Source organism: Onychostruthus taczanowskii, unplaced genomic scaffold (assembly GCF_017590055.1).
Source record: "Onychostruthus taczanowskii isolate IOZ18803 unplaced genomic scaffold, ASM1759005v1 scaffold136, whole genome shotgun sequence".
In the NCBI taxonomy this organism is placed as follows: Eukaryota; Metazoa; Chordata; class Aves; order Passeriformes; family Passeridae; genus Onychostruthus; species Onychostruthus taczanowskii.
In genome coordinates, this window is record NW_024498529.1 from 853,203 (window position 1) to 870,891 (window position 17,689).

The window sequence follows — 17,689 nt, forward strand, 5'->3', positions numbered from 1 at the left end:
GCCTCGCCCCGTCTAGGGCGCCCCGCGGGTCTCGTCCCTCCTCCTCCTCCTCGGAGCGGGGCCGCGGCCGCGGCCGCGCGCGGCGAGGAGCGGGACCGGGGCTGCTGCACCACAGGAGGAGCCGACCTAGGTGAGAAATGCTCGCCGTCGACGTAACGCTTTCCAGCGGCGCTGCCTCGGCCCCTGGGGCTCCCTGCCCCGGGCAGGCAGCGACCGGGGCTCACGCCGAAGGGGCCGCGGTGAGCCCCGTGTGCTGCAGCCCAGCTCGGGGCCCAAGCCTGCCCCGCTCCCTCCCCCCGAGGAAGCCGCGTTGCTTTGATATTTTAGGTTTTTTTAAATGAGCGTATATATGTTTTTTTTATTTTGTGTATTCTGTAATCCAGCAGAAGTACACGGAAAAATAAATTCTTACGCTAGAAATTGCCGTTTTCGGAGGAGCAGTGGCCATCAACGAAAACACAGGAAGTCCCACCTCAATATGAGGAAGAACTTCTGTACATAAAAGGTGGCAGAGCCCTGGAGGAGCTTCCTGGGAAGGGAGTCCCCCTCTGTAGACATTCCAAACCCACGTGAAGGCCTTACCCGCTCTAGGTCACCCTGCCTTGGCTGGGGGTTGGACCTGATGATTTCTGGAGGTTCTTTCCAGCCCTACCTGCTCTGTATTTTTTATGATTTCACGCTTGGTATATTTGTCAGTGAGATGTTGAAGTACAGATGCAGCTACTCGTTTAAAAGTAAGATGTATTTAGCAAAGCCAAGACTGAAAATCGGCTTAAAATTCTATGTTACTTAGAGGTCTTTAAAGTTTAATAATAATTTTTTTTTTGCATGGTCCTTATTTTAGGAAATAAGCTTTAAATAGGAAGTAGTTTGTGTACTTCTTTGAAGCTGGTTTGAAATAGAGAAGTGGGGAGAGTAATACTGTGCATTTTTGTTGCCTTTTCAGCAGTATAGTTCTGCTTTTCTCTGTTTTTCCTCCTGAGAAAAAATAGTTTCTTCTGATAAAAAATGTAGTCTACTTAATATGGACTCTAAAACTAGCATATTTCTAGGATGCATATGTAATTTTCACTGTCAACTTATGATGTCTTTTGTTTGGTTTTTTTTCACCATGTGCAATTTCTTTCCGCTTTCAATGTCTGTTTCTTTCAGGAAGAAAATGAAAATATTTTCTGAGTCTCACAAAACTGTTTTCGTTGTGGATCACTGCCCCTACATGGCAGAATCATGCAGGCAACACGTAGAATTTGATATGTTAGTGAAGAATCGCACCCAAGGCATCATTCCTCTGGCACCCATCTCCAAGTCCCTGTGGACCTGCTCAGTGGAGTCATCCATGGAGTACTGTAGAATAATGTATGATATTTTCCCTTTCAAGAAACTGGTAGGTTCTGCCAGCCATGCCGCGTATCATACTTAATGCAATAAGGGATGTTTTCATCTTTTATTTAAGTCTTAATATCTTTGTGTTGTTTAGAGTAAAATATCAAATTGTAATTTATCACTTAAAATTTGTTTTTGCTTTTTATATACCTTATAGTCCTTTAATTAGTTTCAGTAGTATCTCATTACATGTTTAATTTTGGAATCTTTCATTGTCCTAATGTCACTTTACAAGCTGGTGTAAAACAGGGAGAAGTGCTTTAGGGCAACTTAGAGCTTTATTATTGTGCCCTCCTGAACAATAACTTTACAAAAGCTTCAGTGAGTTACTGTCTTAAGTTAAATTTTGTTGCTGAACACACATGGTAGCTCTCTGTAAACAGAGTTTTGGTATCAACATTGAAGGAATTGTGGGCTTTAGGAAGAGGGCAGGATTGCCCTGGAGCTAACAGGTTGGAAAAGTGGGAGGAGAGTTTCCTGGCACTTGTTTAGAAAACCATATTTTCTTAGTGATGTTTGTTAAATCTTGTTAGATATTTACCCCATGATTACTGTGACAGACTTTGGAGAATGATGTGCAGTTTACAGTATTAGAATTTACTTTATTTTGTTCCTGTTCTACTGGAAATAAAATCTAATGCTTAAAATACTACTATTTTGAAAGTCTTGTTTGGTGTAGAGAATGATTTTCTGGTGTACAAATATAAGTAGAAGTTGTTACTCATATTACTAAGGGGAAAACTGAATATAGCAGGAGTGTGTGACTTTTGTGGGTTTGTTATTTTGGGTTTGGCTTGTCATTGCACATTACCTAACAACCAGAAAAAAGAAGTGCAATTCATGTTTGTTTAAATTTGGGGAAGTAACAATATAATGGCTGTTACCTTAATGTGCTTTTTTGATCCTTGTAGGTGAACTTCATTGTGAGTGATTCTGGGGCTCATGTGTTGAATTCTTGGACTCAAGAAGATCAGAACTTGCAGGAGGTATGATTTGTAACTGTTCTTGTGTTTGGTATTTCAGACTTCATTGTGAAATAAACGTTGTGTTCAATATGAAATAGCTCTGGTTAATTACAGTATTGGTGGATCTAGTTTGAAATTGTATAACAGAATTTCAAATAGCTGCCTGTGAGCCTGGATTATTCTATAGACAAAATTTAAAAATAATCCAGTATCTTTAAGTGGAGACTTAAAATAGATATAGAAAGTAGATATTTAAAATAAACATTATGAATAAATTAGTTACATATTTCTTCTGTAATTTAGTGCTACTTTTTGAGCTTCAATTCTTTTTAAAAATATTTGCATGAGAGGCAAATAACCTACTTTAAATACAATAATTGTTAATATTCTCTTTATAGTTGTGTTGTTTCATCCTGAAAGGGCTCATCCTCTAAAAAATTTGCTTTGAGGAAGAAATGCATTTCCAAATTCTCAAAAAATAAAAGCAGAAGGAAACTAACAATATTAGAATGTTTTTCAGGTGTTGGATATAAGTTGTTATTATAGTCAGGTATTTCTCTGTGATAAATGAGGATATTTAATCACAATGAATAAATGGAACAGGAAAGGATAGTGTATGGCCACAGGTTTTCCGGAAGGCTGCCAGTAACGTTCGTTAGTTGTTACATTTGCCCTTCTCAGGCAGTGTTAATGTGCGTGTCGGGTGTGTTAGAACGCCGACTCTCAGGTTTGAAAGCCGGGACGTGCCTCTGGGTAACAGCTCTTTGTTCCACCCAGCTGATGGCGGCGCTGGCAGCCGTGGGCCCGCCGAACCCGCGGGCAGACCCCGAGTGCTGCAGCATCCTGCACGGGCTGGTGGCCGCTGTCGAGGCGCTCTGCAAGATCACCGAGTACCAGCACGAGGCCCGCACCACGCTGATGGAGAACGCGGAGCGCGTGGGCAACAGGGGCAGGATCATCTGCATCACCAACGCCAAGAGGTGGGGGACGTGGGGCCCGTGCTGCCCCTACGCCAGCGGTTCAGACGTTCCCACAAGGGCTGCAGGGAGCTTTTTTGCACAGATCCTTCTTAGAGCACTTCTCACCTTACCAAAGGTTTTGTTTATGGGATTCTGACAGTAAAACTCCAGAAGTTTCAAAGATTTCCCACTTTAAGTAGAGGAATATTCAGTAGATTTGAACAAGAGGATTGATGGTGCAGCCTTAAAAGAAGTCCGCTTTTCTTTGTAGTGACAGCCATGTTCGGATGCTGGAGGATTGTGTTCAGGAGACCATTCATGAGCACAACAAGCTTGCAGCTAACTCTGACCAGTGAGTATGCTTTTAAGAGTTTCTTGCATCCTCTAGGAAATATGGATGTATTTCTGTCAAAACTCACTATAATGAACCTGTACTTCACATGTGAATGAATGTGAAGTAGAAGGCAGTAAATTGTGATATTGTTAGCTTAGAGCTGGTGTATGATCATTATCTTTCCAGTATCATCCTTCATAGGACAGGATATCTTTAGCTTGTTACCTTCTACATCTGCTCCAAAATGAGATACATAACTGTGCCTTGTTACACACTTTTAATCACTAATTCATCTGTAGCAGTTTTTCTTGATAATACTGTGTTACTTTCATGTTCATCTTCCTTTGTCTAAAACAGCTAACTTCTTTGAAACTAGTTTTAGTTTCTAAATGACTGTATTGCCTGGAACTTCCCTTGAGGTAAAGGAATCTTGAAATAGAGTGCATCTCCTCTGAGAAGTCTTTCTCCACATATGTTTTGTCTAATTAAACTCTGAAGTGTTTGTCTACAGCACTGTGTTATCTTGTAAAGTTGTTGTGGGTTGGGATTCTATTCCTGGCTGCTCTTCAGGCATTTCAAGAGCACAAGCAGCACTCTCCTATTTTTTCCTGCTGCAGTTGCAGTTTCATGGATGTATAAAGGATCCTGTCCAAGGAATTAGGTGTTCAATCCGTTTTAAAGACAGGGATGTCTCATTCCTGTAGGTAGAGATGTGGTACCATGTTTGGTATCATTCCAAACTTCCAACCACATTGGCATTAGCATATATCCCGTTACATGTCCCATCTCTCTGTGCTGTTTGGGTAGTTGTTCTCATGTTCCCAGGAATCCCCTCATTTTTACCTATACTTGGAGACACAGATCCTCTGTAGTGTCAATATTCAGCTGAATAAAGCTGAACAGATTGCACCAGTTGAGGACTTACTCCATTGATGTGTCCAAAAAAGAAGCACAACGCTATAGCAGCTGAGGAGCAAGAAGTGTTAGGCTTTTATTTTTATTCTGATAAGAACTTATTTTGAAGTCTGTGCTTTTGAAAATCATATCTGTAACCTAGTTTCTGCAGCACACTTTCATAAACAACATGTTACTAACATATGTTATGATTCCGTGTTCTAGATACCAGAATTAATTTAATTTTAGGAGATAGTCTGCCATGCTGTAGGCTAAGCAAAATGATATTATTTTTAAGTCTAATGCAGATTCAGAAATGTGAACTGGTGTTAATCCACACGTACCCAGTTGGTGAAGACAGCCTTGTTTCAGATCGTCCTAAAAAAGAGGTGAGGAGCTTAAAATGAGAAAGCTTATCCCAGACTGAGAACCACGTCAGACTGAAAATAGTGCAAATTATTCTCAGTTGTTCAGTAGCAAAAGCACATGTGGTGGTTGTTTGAAACCAAGTGCATAAAGAAAATCTGTAATATATTTTGCCATTCAACAGTCTGCTCTGCATTAATGTGCTGTCTGTAAGAAAAGACCCTAGAAAAATGACTTAACATGAAAAGCATGTAGTGCTGCGTAGTGTTTAATATATGAAAACGACTATGAGTGACTACCTTCCTGTGATTAATTTCTACAGAACTTTGCTGTAGTTGTGCTAAAAATTGTGAATGGAAGATAATGAATGGACTTCTTCCCTCTCTAAGGCAGTCACTGGGTTTGGGTCTTGGGATTTTTTTGTTGTTGTTTTTTGGGGTTCTTGTTTTGGCTTTTTTTGGGATTGTTGTTGTAGTTTTTGTTGTGTGGTTTTTAGAATTTTTGTTTTGTTCTTGAGCCCCAACCCACTGTTCTTGTTGGCTAAGGAAAAATCAAATACATCTTCTAGCTTGTGTTTATTTGCCTTGTGTATGTATGATGCACTTACAGGTAGACATCTAAAAATTACTTTGCTACTGTTACTTAGCTGGTAAAAGAATGTAAAACTAGGCCCAGAGCTGCTGTTAAAATTTATTCCCCATGTTGTAATACTAATTTTTCCTATTAACAAATAGGAAATTTGTCAAATTTTTTAGCACACTTCTGATTTTTTTTTACTGTTTTTAAGAACTGCATCTGTAGCACTTGGCATAAGCTCAGAATTCAGAATGAAAATTGGTTTTGCTTCTTGCTCGGTAGTTCCCCTTGGTGTGGGTTTTTGAGTGATAGTTTTAGGAGTATAGATTTAGGTAGTTTTAGGAGTATAGGTTTAGGTAGTTTAGGAGTATAAATGCTTATTTGAGAGTTGAACAAACTGTTGGATGATATCACAACCTAAACTATGAATTCCATGTATCAATTTATTTCAGCTCTCCCCTGTTCTAACCAGTGAAGTACACAGTGTCCGTGCAGGGAGGCACCTGGCTACAAAACTGAATCTTTTAGTACAGCAACACTTTGATCTGGCTTCAACCACAATAACTAATATCCCTATGAAGGTAATATTGTGTCTACAGCTCTGTGTTAACTAGCTGCATCACTTCTAAATTTGTTTGAAAACTTTTGATGTTTATTTTAATTGAATTTTTACATTGTTTTCTCTCCATATCATTTTTTTTTTCTTTTATTAGCCCACATTCAATGTCTGTGATCAGGTTAGTAAAAATAAAGAAGGGGGGAAAAAAAGTAAAGAAGGATCACAGAACAAAGTATTGTATTGCCAAATCTCAATTTTTGAAGTAGCAATACAAGTGTTATTTCAGTTCTGTTTGTATTACTTTATATAAATACAGTCTTGTTTGCCGCAGATCAATTTGTCTGTGATTCTTTTGTCTTCTTCTGGTTGTGTTTAGATATTCTTGACCCTTATGCATTATAGTGGCATAGTGAGTCTCTTTTTTCCTCTGTTTCATTATCATGCCCACCCAACATAAAGGTGTTTGTAACTAAAAGCTGCTTTTTTACCAAGGGTTTTCCAGTGGGTTTTCTGCTCTGAAAATCCATAAATATGAAGTGGGGACAGGATATCCCTAGTTAAGAAAGATACTCAATTAAGCATCTTGTGATAGAAGTTATGTCCATATTTTAATTTATTTTGCTACTTGGAGGGAAATTAGTGCAGTTCAGAATTAGTTGACAGTAATTTTCTGATGAGGCAGCAAGAGACAATTGAGACACAAGTGTCAGTATTCAAACAGAAAAAGAGCCTAGGCAGGTAATCTTCATAATTTAAAAAATTCATTAACTTGTAACACAGTCAATCATTGCCTATTTGAAAACTAAGAATATTGTGTAGATTTTATAAGTTAAAACATAATATGAAAATAATTTTCAGTTTTTATGAGAATTTGACATGGGTCATGGCATAAATGTGACTTCAGTTTGCAAATACCTTGTCTATAACTTTCTGACCTGTGTGCTGCTGGTGTGCCTTTCCCTTCTGCCTTTGTCCCTATAGTAATAGACTATGTTGGGTTCTCTGTGGTTTTTTCTTTTTTTTTTGTTTTTTTTTTGTTTTTTTAATTGTTTTTCTTTTTAGACTTGGAGTAAATTAGCAGAGTTACCATTCTGTTTTTGCTGATCCTCTGCAGCTGTTCGAAGATGCAGTGTCCTCTTTACAAAAATCCATTTTTTTAGTTATAAACTTGCAGCTGCAATTGCACCTCTTCTCATAAGCTTAAGAAATAAAAAGTTCAAAGTGTGGGTTTTGGTTTGGATTCTTGATTTTTGCTTTTGAAAAGTGATTGTCACTCTACCCTGCAGTGAGCCTTTGTTGCTGCTCAGTAATTGTAACTGCTGGTGATTATGTAACATTTTGTAGGTTTCCTTAACTTCACTGATTTCGTGAAGTATTCAAGCCTAGTTTTTACCTGTATGTGATGCTCTCCACCCTGACATGAGGCTTGTATAAAGAGGAATAGGGTTTCAAAGAAAGAAAATAAGAGAAAAAGTAGTTGGCTGCATCTTTAAACTGCTCAGAGAGCAAAGTTTCCTCAGCGTTGCAATCCTGTTGTTGTTCGAGGCACTTGGAGACTTTTTGTTTTCTTCTGGACTGAAAGACAAATATAGAATCATTCATTTATGAAAATGGTGATCTCTAGCTAAAGTAATTGTATTTATGTCTACCTTTCTCTCTTGAAGGAGGAGCAACATGCTAACACATCAGCCAACTATGATGTGGAGCTGCTTCATCACAAAGAGGCACACGTGGATTTTTTAAAGAGTGGTAAGTAGGAATGGCCCTGTGAGGGTGGCTTTTGATCAACCTCTTTGGGAGTATTCACAAAGAAAGATCGAGCGCTTCAAATCCATGTACATTTCAGGCTCAAGTAGCAAATATTTCAGTTACTCCTTGTATCCCAGGAAACTTAATTTATAATGTTGGCATTAGAGTTTTACTCATTATTGACATATTTCAATACAGCAATGAGAAAACAGGCCAAATTCACATATGTTCTGGATATTGTTGTGAGATTTGAAGGGCATGTCAGTTTCTTACTGAGATATAAAAAGTAAGTGAGAGACCAGATATGCAGGGAGATTTTACAAAATGAAGTCCCTCTTGTGGATATTTGTGCAAAATTATGCCTTGCACAATTGAACTTTGTTAAGTAATAATAATTAGCAGCACTTACATCCCACAGGCCTAAATGTTGTTTATGACAATAATTGCTTTGGAAAAAACAAGACTTGTTTAGCTGTTGAGTTTTCTTGTTGTATTTGAAATACCTACTATCTTTTATGATTGTAAATCGAATTACTACCTAGCATACCTGTGAGGTGAATTTTTAATAGTTCAACCAAAATTAGAAAAGCACAACACTTAGTCTTTTGCAGAATTATTTTGTTGAGGAAGCTGCCTGATGTAAAACTTTGGTCAAAATCGGCTTATAAGTAGAACAATCAGCTTATAAGTAGTAGTCTTTATTAGTAGAATCAAATGTCATATGATCCATAAGTAGCCATTTGGGGAGTTTGTGCTTTTTGTTCCATTACTTTAAGGAAAAGGAGCTAACTCCTTTGTCATCTCCAAGTGCTGTGCCCCAAATTTTAGGGGAGTGGATGACTAAAGATTGATGAAAAGCATAGGGTGTCGCAGTAATGACCTCAGCCTCACCTGAACTGTGTTATGATGTTGAAATCTTAAAGCTGTTATTGCCAGAGCTCAGAAGCAGTTTTGTAAAACTTGTTGGCTCAAGTAATTAGGTCTCCTAGGAAAATACAAAAGCACTCTGACTGCATTTCCTCTTCACATTTTTCACATCAGGACTTTGAGAGGAGAAAGTCTGTTCTTAGATCCTGTAAATTTTGGGTTCTTTCGTTTGTTTCTAAATACATATTTCAGCTGTAGTAGCTCTGATGCTAGGAAAGCAGGAATTTAGTTACACTGGTCTTATTTCTCTGAAATGTTGACAAGGAATTTTCAGGTTAAATAAGTTTGGCCTTTAGATATTCTGAGAGATAATTTCTAAAATTGTTGCAGTTAATTTTAATAATGAAGTATTTCCACTATTTTAATAATAAAGCGTCTGTGGTCAGTAGAACACATTGAGAGAATTCAGGCTGAATCTGACATGGCAGACACTGGATGATGAGACCAAATATTTCTTTCCCCAAAAAACTAAACTTGTCAAATGTACCTTTAGATTGGTTTAATTGACTTTGGGAATACAATATGTACAAGAAACAGTCAGCTCTAGTATTTAAGAGTTCAGATTTCTGTGTGGAAAATTTTAATAAAGATCTTGTCTTAAAGTCCTGAGCATTTTAGCAGGAAAAAAATGACTGCTACTGATGGAACTAAACTTATGTGGAACTTCCTAATTGTCACATCAAAAAGTTAGGCATCTAAGTTTTAAATTTAGATTATGTTGTGTATATGTTCATGTTACATTTTGTACCTTAAAAGTTTAGAGTTGTTTTTCTGTAATCTGGTTGATCCCCTCCTCTTTCTGCCTTTCTCTGCAGGTGATAACCATGTGGGTGGCAATAGCAGAGAAGGCACATTTAAAGAAACTGTGACCCTGAAATGGTGCACTCCTCGAACCAACAGTGTGGGTAGGTGACATGGAATCTTCCAGATCTGGTTGGTAATTTGTACAAATCTGAGTACAGGAGAGAAAGATAGGGCAGATCTGAGGTCACACAGGAATCATGTGGCCATGCAGCTCATGCACCCTATTAACAATTTATGTTGACTTGTTGAGCTGCCAGGCCAGAAAATCTGGTAAGAGAAATAAGAGCAGACTGACTGGTCAGTGAAGTAATTCAGGAGGTAAAGAATTGTGGTTTCTGCTGGAAACAGGGCTTGGGAATGTATGAGATTCTCAAAGCTGTGGACTCTTGGGAATCCTTCCAGTGAAGACTTTGAGACTGAGAGGCATCTAGACTTTTTAGTTCTGCTCATTTTGGACTAGCCTCCTCCTCTTCCATTCTTTTATTTTGTGGATTTTTTTTTTTCTGTCTCTGGAATTACACTCCACTTTTCTACTCCTTTCTTTTTCAGAACTGCACTATTGCACTGGAGCATACAGAATTTCACCAGTAGATGTAAATAGCAGACCTTCTTCATGCCTTACAAACTTTCTCCTTAATGGTAAATTTGTGTCCTTGGCTAATTATTCAATGTCATAATTTTTAACTTTGTAAATGCAGCATATAGCACATTTTGGTTTGTATAGCAGTAATGTGTGTATACTGTAAAAATACTGTTGTTTATTTTAAAATGGCCTATAAATAAGAAAAGAAAGTTGTTAAATGCCCTCAAAGGCAAATGTGTGTTGTAACTTGAAGATGGGAGGAAAGATGTAAAGAAGCAACAAGTATTGAAATGGAGGTTTGTATGTTTGCAAAGAAAATGGCATTACAAATATCCTTTTAATGGAATTTTTCTGCAATCAAGTAATTTGTTTGTCCAAACATGCAGTGGTTTTATTAACTATATCTTGGTGTATTTTTCTCTAGAGATTGTGTAGTGACAATGTCCTTTCATTAATAAAAATGGTTAGAACCAAAATTAATAGCATATTTCAGATAAGCTCACTCTTCTGATTTTTGCTTTCTGATAAAAAGAAACTTATTTGGAGAATGCACCCTTTAATGCTTGGTGTATTTAACTGAAAATAAGACAAATGCAGTTTTATTTCTCTGCCTGAAGAACAGTATCCATTTTATCCAGAAAGCATTAGCAGGTGGTATCAGCTGATACCTTTATACTCAAGAGGTTATTTTATTACTTTTTGAAAGTTGCTTTTAATGAGAATGGTTCTGCAGCAGGGCTATTTGAATGACTTGTGAATATGTATTTTTTTCCTAAGAATAATATCCTATAGAAAAAATTATTGGTTGGTCTAGGAGAGGCCTTTTGGTGTTGCTTTGTAAAATTTTAAGGAGCATATACGCTGTTCTGTGTCAAGAAATGAGGAGATGGCAGTTCTTTGTTTAGCTGGGTGAAAACACCACCTTGGTGGGTTCAGATTCTTCTTACCCAGGCACAAACCTGTATTTTTGCAGATGGAAATTTAAAATTGCAGCACATAGGAATGAGTGAATGAAAGCGATCTCCTTTCCACCAGGTCGTTCGGTGTTATTGGAACAACCACGCAAGTCTGGCTCAAAAGTCATTAGCCACATGCTCAGCAGCCACGGTGGAGAGATTTTCTTGCATGTGTTGAGCAGCTCCCGCTCAATTCTGGAAGATCCCCCATCAATTAGCGAAGGCTGCGGTGGGAGGGTCACTGACTACAGGATCACAGTAAGAGTCTTTCTGTCCTACACTGCTGCTTCTTACACGTGACAACAAATGCAGGGCAGTAGGTGTGGGAAGGAAATGTTGCAGTGGATTGCATGGTCAAACTTCCTTTGTAATAAGTACCTTGATGAATATTTAGTAGAAAATACTAAGTTTGTTGATTGCTACACCTGCTTCATAAAATACATCATGTGTCAAGGAATGCCTCCTTAATGCAGTAGGAGTGTTTAAAATTTGTTCTGGTTCTAGAAAAATATTTTTCTTGGCAAGTTTCTTCTGTGGATTGGATACACATAGGACTGTATCGTGTCTATTTTCAAAGGATAGATTGCACATCAGTGGTTTGTACAATAAATAGAAAAGATGAAGAAGTTGACAGCTTTGAACCCTGATATCAGACAATCAGCTTTTATCCTTTATTTTTTTCAACACGTCCTTGATATCTTTTGTAAATAAGTAGAAGTTCCTTCTGGAAAAATATAAGTCTTCCCATACATTAAATACCTCACAGATCTGGAAGTTCTCCTTGTCAAAACCCATACATTGATTTTTACCCCGTATTTCTGTGCCCCTGTTTTTGTGTTCCCTGAGGTTAATGCGTGAGAGCTAGAGACAGGGCTGTGGTTGGTAGGGTCGGATGTAGCAGTGGGGTAGTACAAAGTGATAAGCAAGGCTGAGCTGTTTAGCCCCTTCACTGAAAGTTACTTTGTTAGAGAAATGCCTAATTGTATCTTGTTTGGTTATCATTAGGATTTTGGTGAATTTATGAGGGAAAACCGATTAACTCCTTTTCTAGAGCCCAGATATAAGATCGATGGAAGTCTTGAAATTCCATTGGAACGTGCAAAAGATCAGTTAGAGAAACATACTCGTTACTGGCCTATGATTATTTCTCAGACCACCATCTTCAACATGCAAGCTGTAAGTAACCTGGGCTGTGTACATTTTTGTTCTGTTCCTAGATTAAGTTTCCCCTTGTCATTTGGTGAAATACCAACTCTATGGGGTGATAAATCCCTTGCTGTAAAATCAGTTTATTTTCAGCTTTATTTTCCTGAAGTAACTGTGTATTTAATGCAGTAGATTATTGGAATGCTAAATTAATTTAAGTAAAAATTATTTGAACCTGACAGCTCTGGTTCTGCTGGATAAAGAAAGCATCTGCTTACACTTGGAGCTAGTACTAGACTGAGGATAAGAGGGTGTGTTGTTTAATTGCCTTTAATTTTTTTCTCTCTGTTGCTCTCCTGTGACACACACACACATTTTCTTGTTAATTTCTGGTTTTTCTTACAGGTAGTGCCATTAGCTAGTGTGATTGTAAAGGAAACAATGACTGATGAGGATGTGCTGAATTGTCAAAAAACTATATACAATTTGGTAGACATGGAAAGGAAGAACGATCCACTGCCAGTTTCAACAGTTGGTACCAGAGGAAAGGGGCCAAAAAGGTTACATGCATATCTCTCTTTGTTGATTTTGGACTATTTTCAGAATTACTCTGTTGACAATGTTTTCGTACCAAATTTTTAAAATATAGCTAAAAGTAATACACGGAACTAAACACTGTATTGCACATCCCAAATGCTGTGAGTGCTTCACCTGTATCATTTACGGGCTATAACAGTACTGATGCTGCTGTATGTTAGGGAAAAAACCTCTACAATTTTATTACCTAAGAATTTAAATGTGTTAAAAAATGTAAAATCAAAGGTTGTTATCAGCAAAGGTAAGAAATTGATACAAATTGGACAGATAAAGTGGAATAACTTCAAATGAATAAAAAGGAAAACTTAAATGTATTTTAAATGAACGATGCATTAAAATTGGGATGTATTAGAATCCTTCTGGAACAGTTATTTGAAATAGGGGATACTTCTTTAAAATAAGCATAGAATATTCTGATCCCTCAGTCATTGGGAGATGTTCCTTGTATTTCCAAGAACTGATTGAAAAGAAATTCAAAAGCTCCTGATTTGCCTACATGACTGGGAGTTATTGACAGTAGTGTGGTGCAATTCTTTCTTATTTTTTTAACCCAAATAATGTAATCATTAATTTGCATGTCAGTACATGAGTGGCCCTCTGACATTGCATTGTTAGCAAGCACCTGAGAAATTTCACAAGTGCCTTTTGGCAGTGAGATCTGGTGGAACAATATGATTTCAATCGACAAAATCCATTTCAGCTTACTCTGAGTGTTAACTGGGAAATGTTAATGTGGTTTCAAGCGTGGAGTAATCCCAGGTGGAGAAACCAGCAGTACAGGAGGACAGATAATCTCTTTAGAGTTTTTGGTTTGGGGGTTCTGTTTTGTTTCTTAAGGTCATTCATTCAGTAGTTTAATGATGTTGGTGATCCTTGATGTGGTCTGTTTTTCCGGACCTTTTTAGGGATGAGCAGTACCGCATTATGTGGAACGAGCTGGAGACCCTGGTCCGAGCACACATAAACAACTCTGACAAACACCAGCGAGTCCTTGAGTGTCTCATGGCGTGCAGGAGCAAACCCCCAGAGGAGGAGGAGCGCAAGAAACGAGGCAGAAAGAGAGAAGACAAAGAGGACAAGTCAGAGAAGTTGGGCAAAGACTATGAATCAGATAAGCCATGGCAGGAATCAGAGAGGTACATTTTCTAAAGTGAAATCAAACTGTAGCATAACTGTTGTTCTTAGTTGACCTCTTAGCCAGGTGTTTTAGCTTGAGGAGTTCCTGCTGTTGGGTTCTATTATAACCACACCACCTATTAGGTAATTAAACTGCTTTATGGAAACCTAAAGCATGGCTGAAAATGTGGGACAAGCAGTTGTTTTATCAAGCTGTACATAGTTCAGTGTTCAGGTTGATTAAACAACCCAGCTTGATTTGGCTCTTCTCTTCTGCTGAGCATCAGGATTCTTGTCCATTTACCTCCTGTCTGTAATTCATGTTATTGTAGCAAGCACCTGTAAGTCTGTTCTGTAGTCCTTCTTTGAAGCTACTTCTACAGAGATCAAAAAAACTTATGGTAATAGGCTTAATTTGCATGTGTTCTGTGCATGCTGGGATCATTTAGGATGGGAGGGCCTTTTCATCTAGCCTGCTGGCACCATGCTGGTGACATTCCATGCCTTCCTGTGAATGATCATTCATACAACTTAGCTTTCACATGTGGAACCGAAATGGGGACTGAGATAAAAGGGGTTTGGTGTGAATGGGTCTGAATTCACCTAGAAAAGATAATAGCAAACTGTGTAGTATTTTTCTATGTATTTATTTTAATTTAGTTTTTCCTTCAAAATTCAGACATCAACTGTCTCAACAACTAAAGCGCAACTGTATTAAGAACCTTTCCTATATGTAATGCTTTATACAGAGGAATATTTGGCTAGAATTCCCTATTGTTTGTCACCCACTCCACGGGGTCAGAAGAAATTTTCTTATGGTGTGGGTCCTGTATAATTTTGAGGAGTACAGAAAGCTATCAAGAATTATGTCCTGCTCAAGCATATTGTTCCTCACCCTTTTCCTTCCTCTGAAAAAGGTTAAAAGGTCTTTTGGATCGGGAGAAAGAAGAACTGGCAGAAGCTGAAGTTATCAAAGACTCCCCTGATTCTCCTGAGCCCCCCAACAAAAAGCCTCTCATTACAATGGATGAAATGCCCACAGCTGAAAAGGCGAAAGGTAAACCAGAACAATTGCAACAGATAATTTCTTTGAAAGGTAGATGATGTTGCATCAGTTTGTGTTTTCTAAAGCAATGAGGTGAATCATTTTGGAGTTAAAGCTAAGTCAATGAAGATCATGTTTAATTGAATGCTAAATGTTGAGAAATTCTTGGAAAACATGTTAACCTCACCAAGTCTGTGAAAAAAGGGAAATACCAAGACACTGTGTGGGTCTGCTGATCAACTCTTGGGTTGATAGGGGGTTGGCCAAGTTCCTGCTGGTGCTGTTTGACCTACAGTGTGTGAGAAATGCTGTTTGAGGGCTGGTATCAGAAATCACTGTCTCCTGCTAATAAATAATCAACTTGCCTAAGCTGTGCAGTTGTCAGGATAGACAGTTCTCACTCTTCCTTGGTGTGAATTATTTTCTGTCACGGGCTGAGCTGATGCTGAGATTCTGCATTTAAAGCAGAGTCCTTCTCGTGTGCAGCAACTCCTCAGCCATTTATCACTTTGCACATTTTCTATTTATTTAGTCCCTATTGTAAGTTTGTCTAATATTAGTTGCTTTAATGTGTTGTATTACCATAATCTGTAACTTTCTTTAAGGTGTTATAATGATGTAATGTTAATTCAAAATTTTCTTCACTTAGACTCTTTTTACTTACAATTTTAGGGCCAATGTCCTTGCTGTCTTTATGGAGCAATAGAATTAATACTGCCAACTCTAGGAAACACCAGGAATTTATTGGTCGGTTGAACTCTGTCAACAACAAAGCTGAGCTGTATCAACATCTGAAAGAAGAAAATGGGTTTGTATCAGGAAATGCACCGCTACCCATATCTTGGTAGCAGTCAGTGTGGAGTTTTCAAAGGAGTATTAAATACTCCTTTGATGATTAAAATATCTAAATACATTCCTTTGCTTCTCAGCATTGATGGAGACCCACAGCAGTGTTTGATTTTCTGTTTTCATCTGTGCTGAGTGAGACTGACCGCTGAGAGCTGGGCTTCCCTGGGCCACAGGGATTATCCCTGCAGCAAAACTCTTATTAAACTTCAGGAGTTTAAACAGTAGCTGAGACTTTCTGCTTGCTTCAGCTTCCAAAGGAATGGCTGATATAGAAATATTGTTGGTAATAAAGTGGTTGACTCTTAGGCTGTGCTCTAATGAAGTTGACAGTAGTCCATGTTCTACAAAAAATACTGGAAAACCAAACCAGCCTCCTCTGATGGAAATCAGATGATGGTAGACAATGATCAGTGTAAGAGGAGTGAAAATGAAGTCCTTGGAAAAAATGGCCAAAGCTCAGGTTTTCAAAATGGATTCTCCAGTCACACAAATATTTTCTATTTTGGTGAGATTGATAGTGGACAGTTTTTCATAGCTGAAATGTATCTCTGCAGAAACTTTTCCTTTATGTATTGACTGCTGCTTAAAGAAGTATTAAGAGGAGATAAGGTAGCATATGTTGGGGTAGGGAGAGACAGGACAGTTAGTGAAGTAAAAAATATTTATGAAGGCATTTAAATCTGATTTTTTTAAACTGTTGATTGTTCTAGCATAAAAAAGTCTTACCAATTGTTGTCTTGCCTTTCAGAATGGAAACAACAGAAAATGGAAAAGCAGGCCGACAGTGAGGATTAATTCGGTTTCTTGGGACAAAACTTAGCCAAATGCAAAAATATTTAATGCTGGAATTGCTCTTGGTACTGTTTCGATACAATTGTATAGCTGTGGTTTGATTGGTTTTTACATTTTTCTAGTCCTATATTTGTTATGAAGTATGAAATCTGCATATCACGTTAAACCAGCTGTGTGCAAATAGGAGCTGTCCTGAAGCGTTTTCCAGTTATGCTTTAGGGTGAAGAAAACCTCTGCTGCCATGGAGTAAATCAAGTAATAAAAAATGTTAGTCACCTTTAAGTCCTTGCCCAGAAGTATTGGTTATTATTTCAAAATCAGTGATGACTGTCTTAAAAAAAAAAATTCAAGTAATTTACAATAAGCTGATAACATCGTTAATTTTGGTTCACGAACACCTTTTATTTATGTGAGGATTCCTCAGGAGTTCAGAATTATGGAAAAGACCGCACACTGAATACCCAGACACTGAGCTGAGAGAGTGCCAGTCTTGGTTTTCATTTGAGGGTTGGGAGGGTGAGGGGTTTTACAGATAAAAATTGTTGGTTTAAAGACTTTTAAGAAATGGAATGGAAATGGTCTTTAGAAAGCAAAACCTTTCAAGTTGTTGTGTTGGAGTTAAGGCTTTGTAAGCAAAAGTACAATAAAATTTTTTGCTAATAATGGCATTGATGAAGTGTGTTCTGTAAGTACTTGTGGTTGTATGTCTGAGAAACTGAGTTTGAATGGCTGTGAATGAAAAGGTAGGTGATCTGTCTTCAGTTTCTTTGAGTAGAGCCTCTTTCACTGAGAGTAGAATTCTCAACTAGAAAACTCAGCCAATGTCTGTGATCTGATCCCTTGTCAGGTTTTGAGTTGTCTTCCTCATGGGCTAAGGAAAGATGAATTCCTGAGCTCTCCAAGTGTGTGAGCCTTCCTGTGCTTTGCATCTGGCTTCTGTAAGCAACTGAAGGGCTTACAGATTGGCTATCTTATAGTTGGTTTGACACAAATCTTTGAGATTTTCTAAATCAGTATTTTTATATTCACCTGCAACTTTAAATATCATAGTTTGTGATGTATAGATCTGAACACAAATATTCTTCACTG

At 38.0% G+C, this 17,689-nt stretch overlaps 1 protein-coding gene across 1 annotated transcript; it reads left to right on the forward strand.

Annotated features, from left to right (window-relative positions):
* Positions 1-17,263, forward strand: INTS13 (integrator complex subunit 13). Its single transcript, XM_041397163.1, has 17 exons — positions 1-130; positions 1,153-1,384; positions 2,295-2,369; positions 3,126-3,328; positions 3,579-3,659; positions 4,834-4,924; positions 5,930-6,058; positions 7,701-7,785; positions 9,528-9,617; positions 10,066-10,155; positions 11,135-11,313; positions 12,061-12,231; positions 12,607-12,761; positions 13,704-13,934; positions 14,832-14,971; positions 15,632-15,767; positions 16,557-17,263. Exons 2-17 carry the CDS (start codon positions 1,160-1,162, stop codon positions 16,594-16,596), a joined length of 2,121 nt encoding a protein of 706 aa, XP_041253097.1. The 5' UTR covers positions 1-130; positions 1,153-1,159; the 3' UTR covers positions 16,597-17,263.
* Positions 17,264-17,689: the final 426 nt, after the last annotated feature.

What these genes read in the sequence shown, in the direction of transcription:
- INTS13 (XM_041397163.1), top strand. Translation starts at nt 1,160, where the DNA reads ATGAAAATATTTTCTGAGTCTCACAAAACTGTTTTCGTTGTGGATCAC. An exon ending in CTTGCAGCTAACTCTGACCA is followed by an intron (nt 3,660 to 4,833) that starts GTGAGTATGCTT and finishes ATTATTTTTAAG; the next exon opens with TCTAATGCAGATTCAGAAAT. An exon ending in TAACTAATATCCCTATGAAG is followed by an intron (nt 6,059 to 7,700) that starts GTAATATTGTGT and finishes TCTCTCTTGAAG; the next exon opens with GAGGAGCAACATGCTAACAC.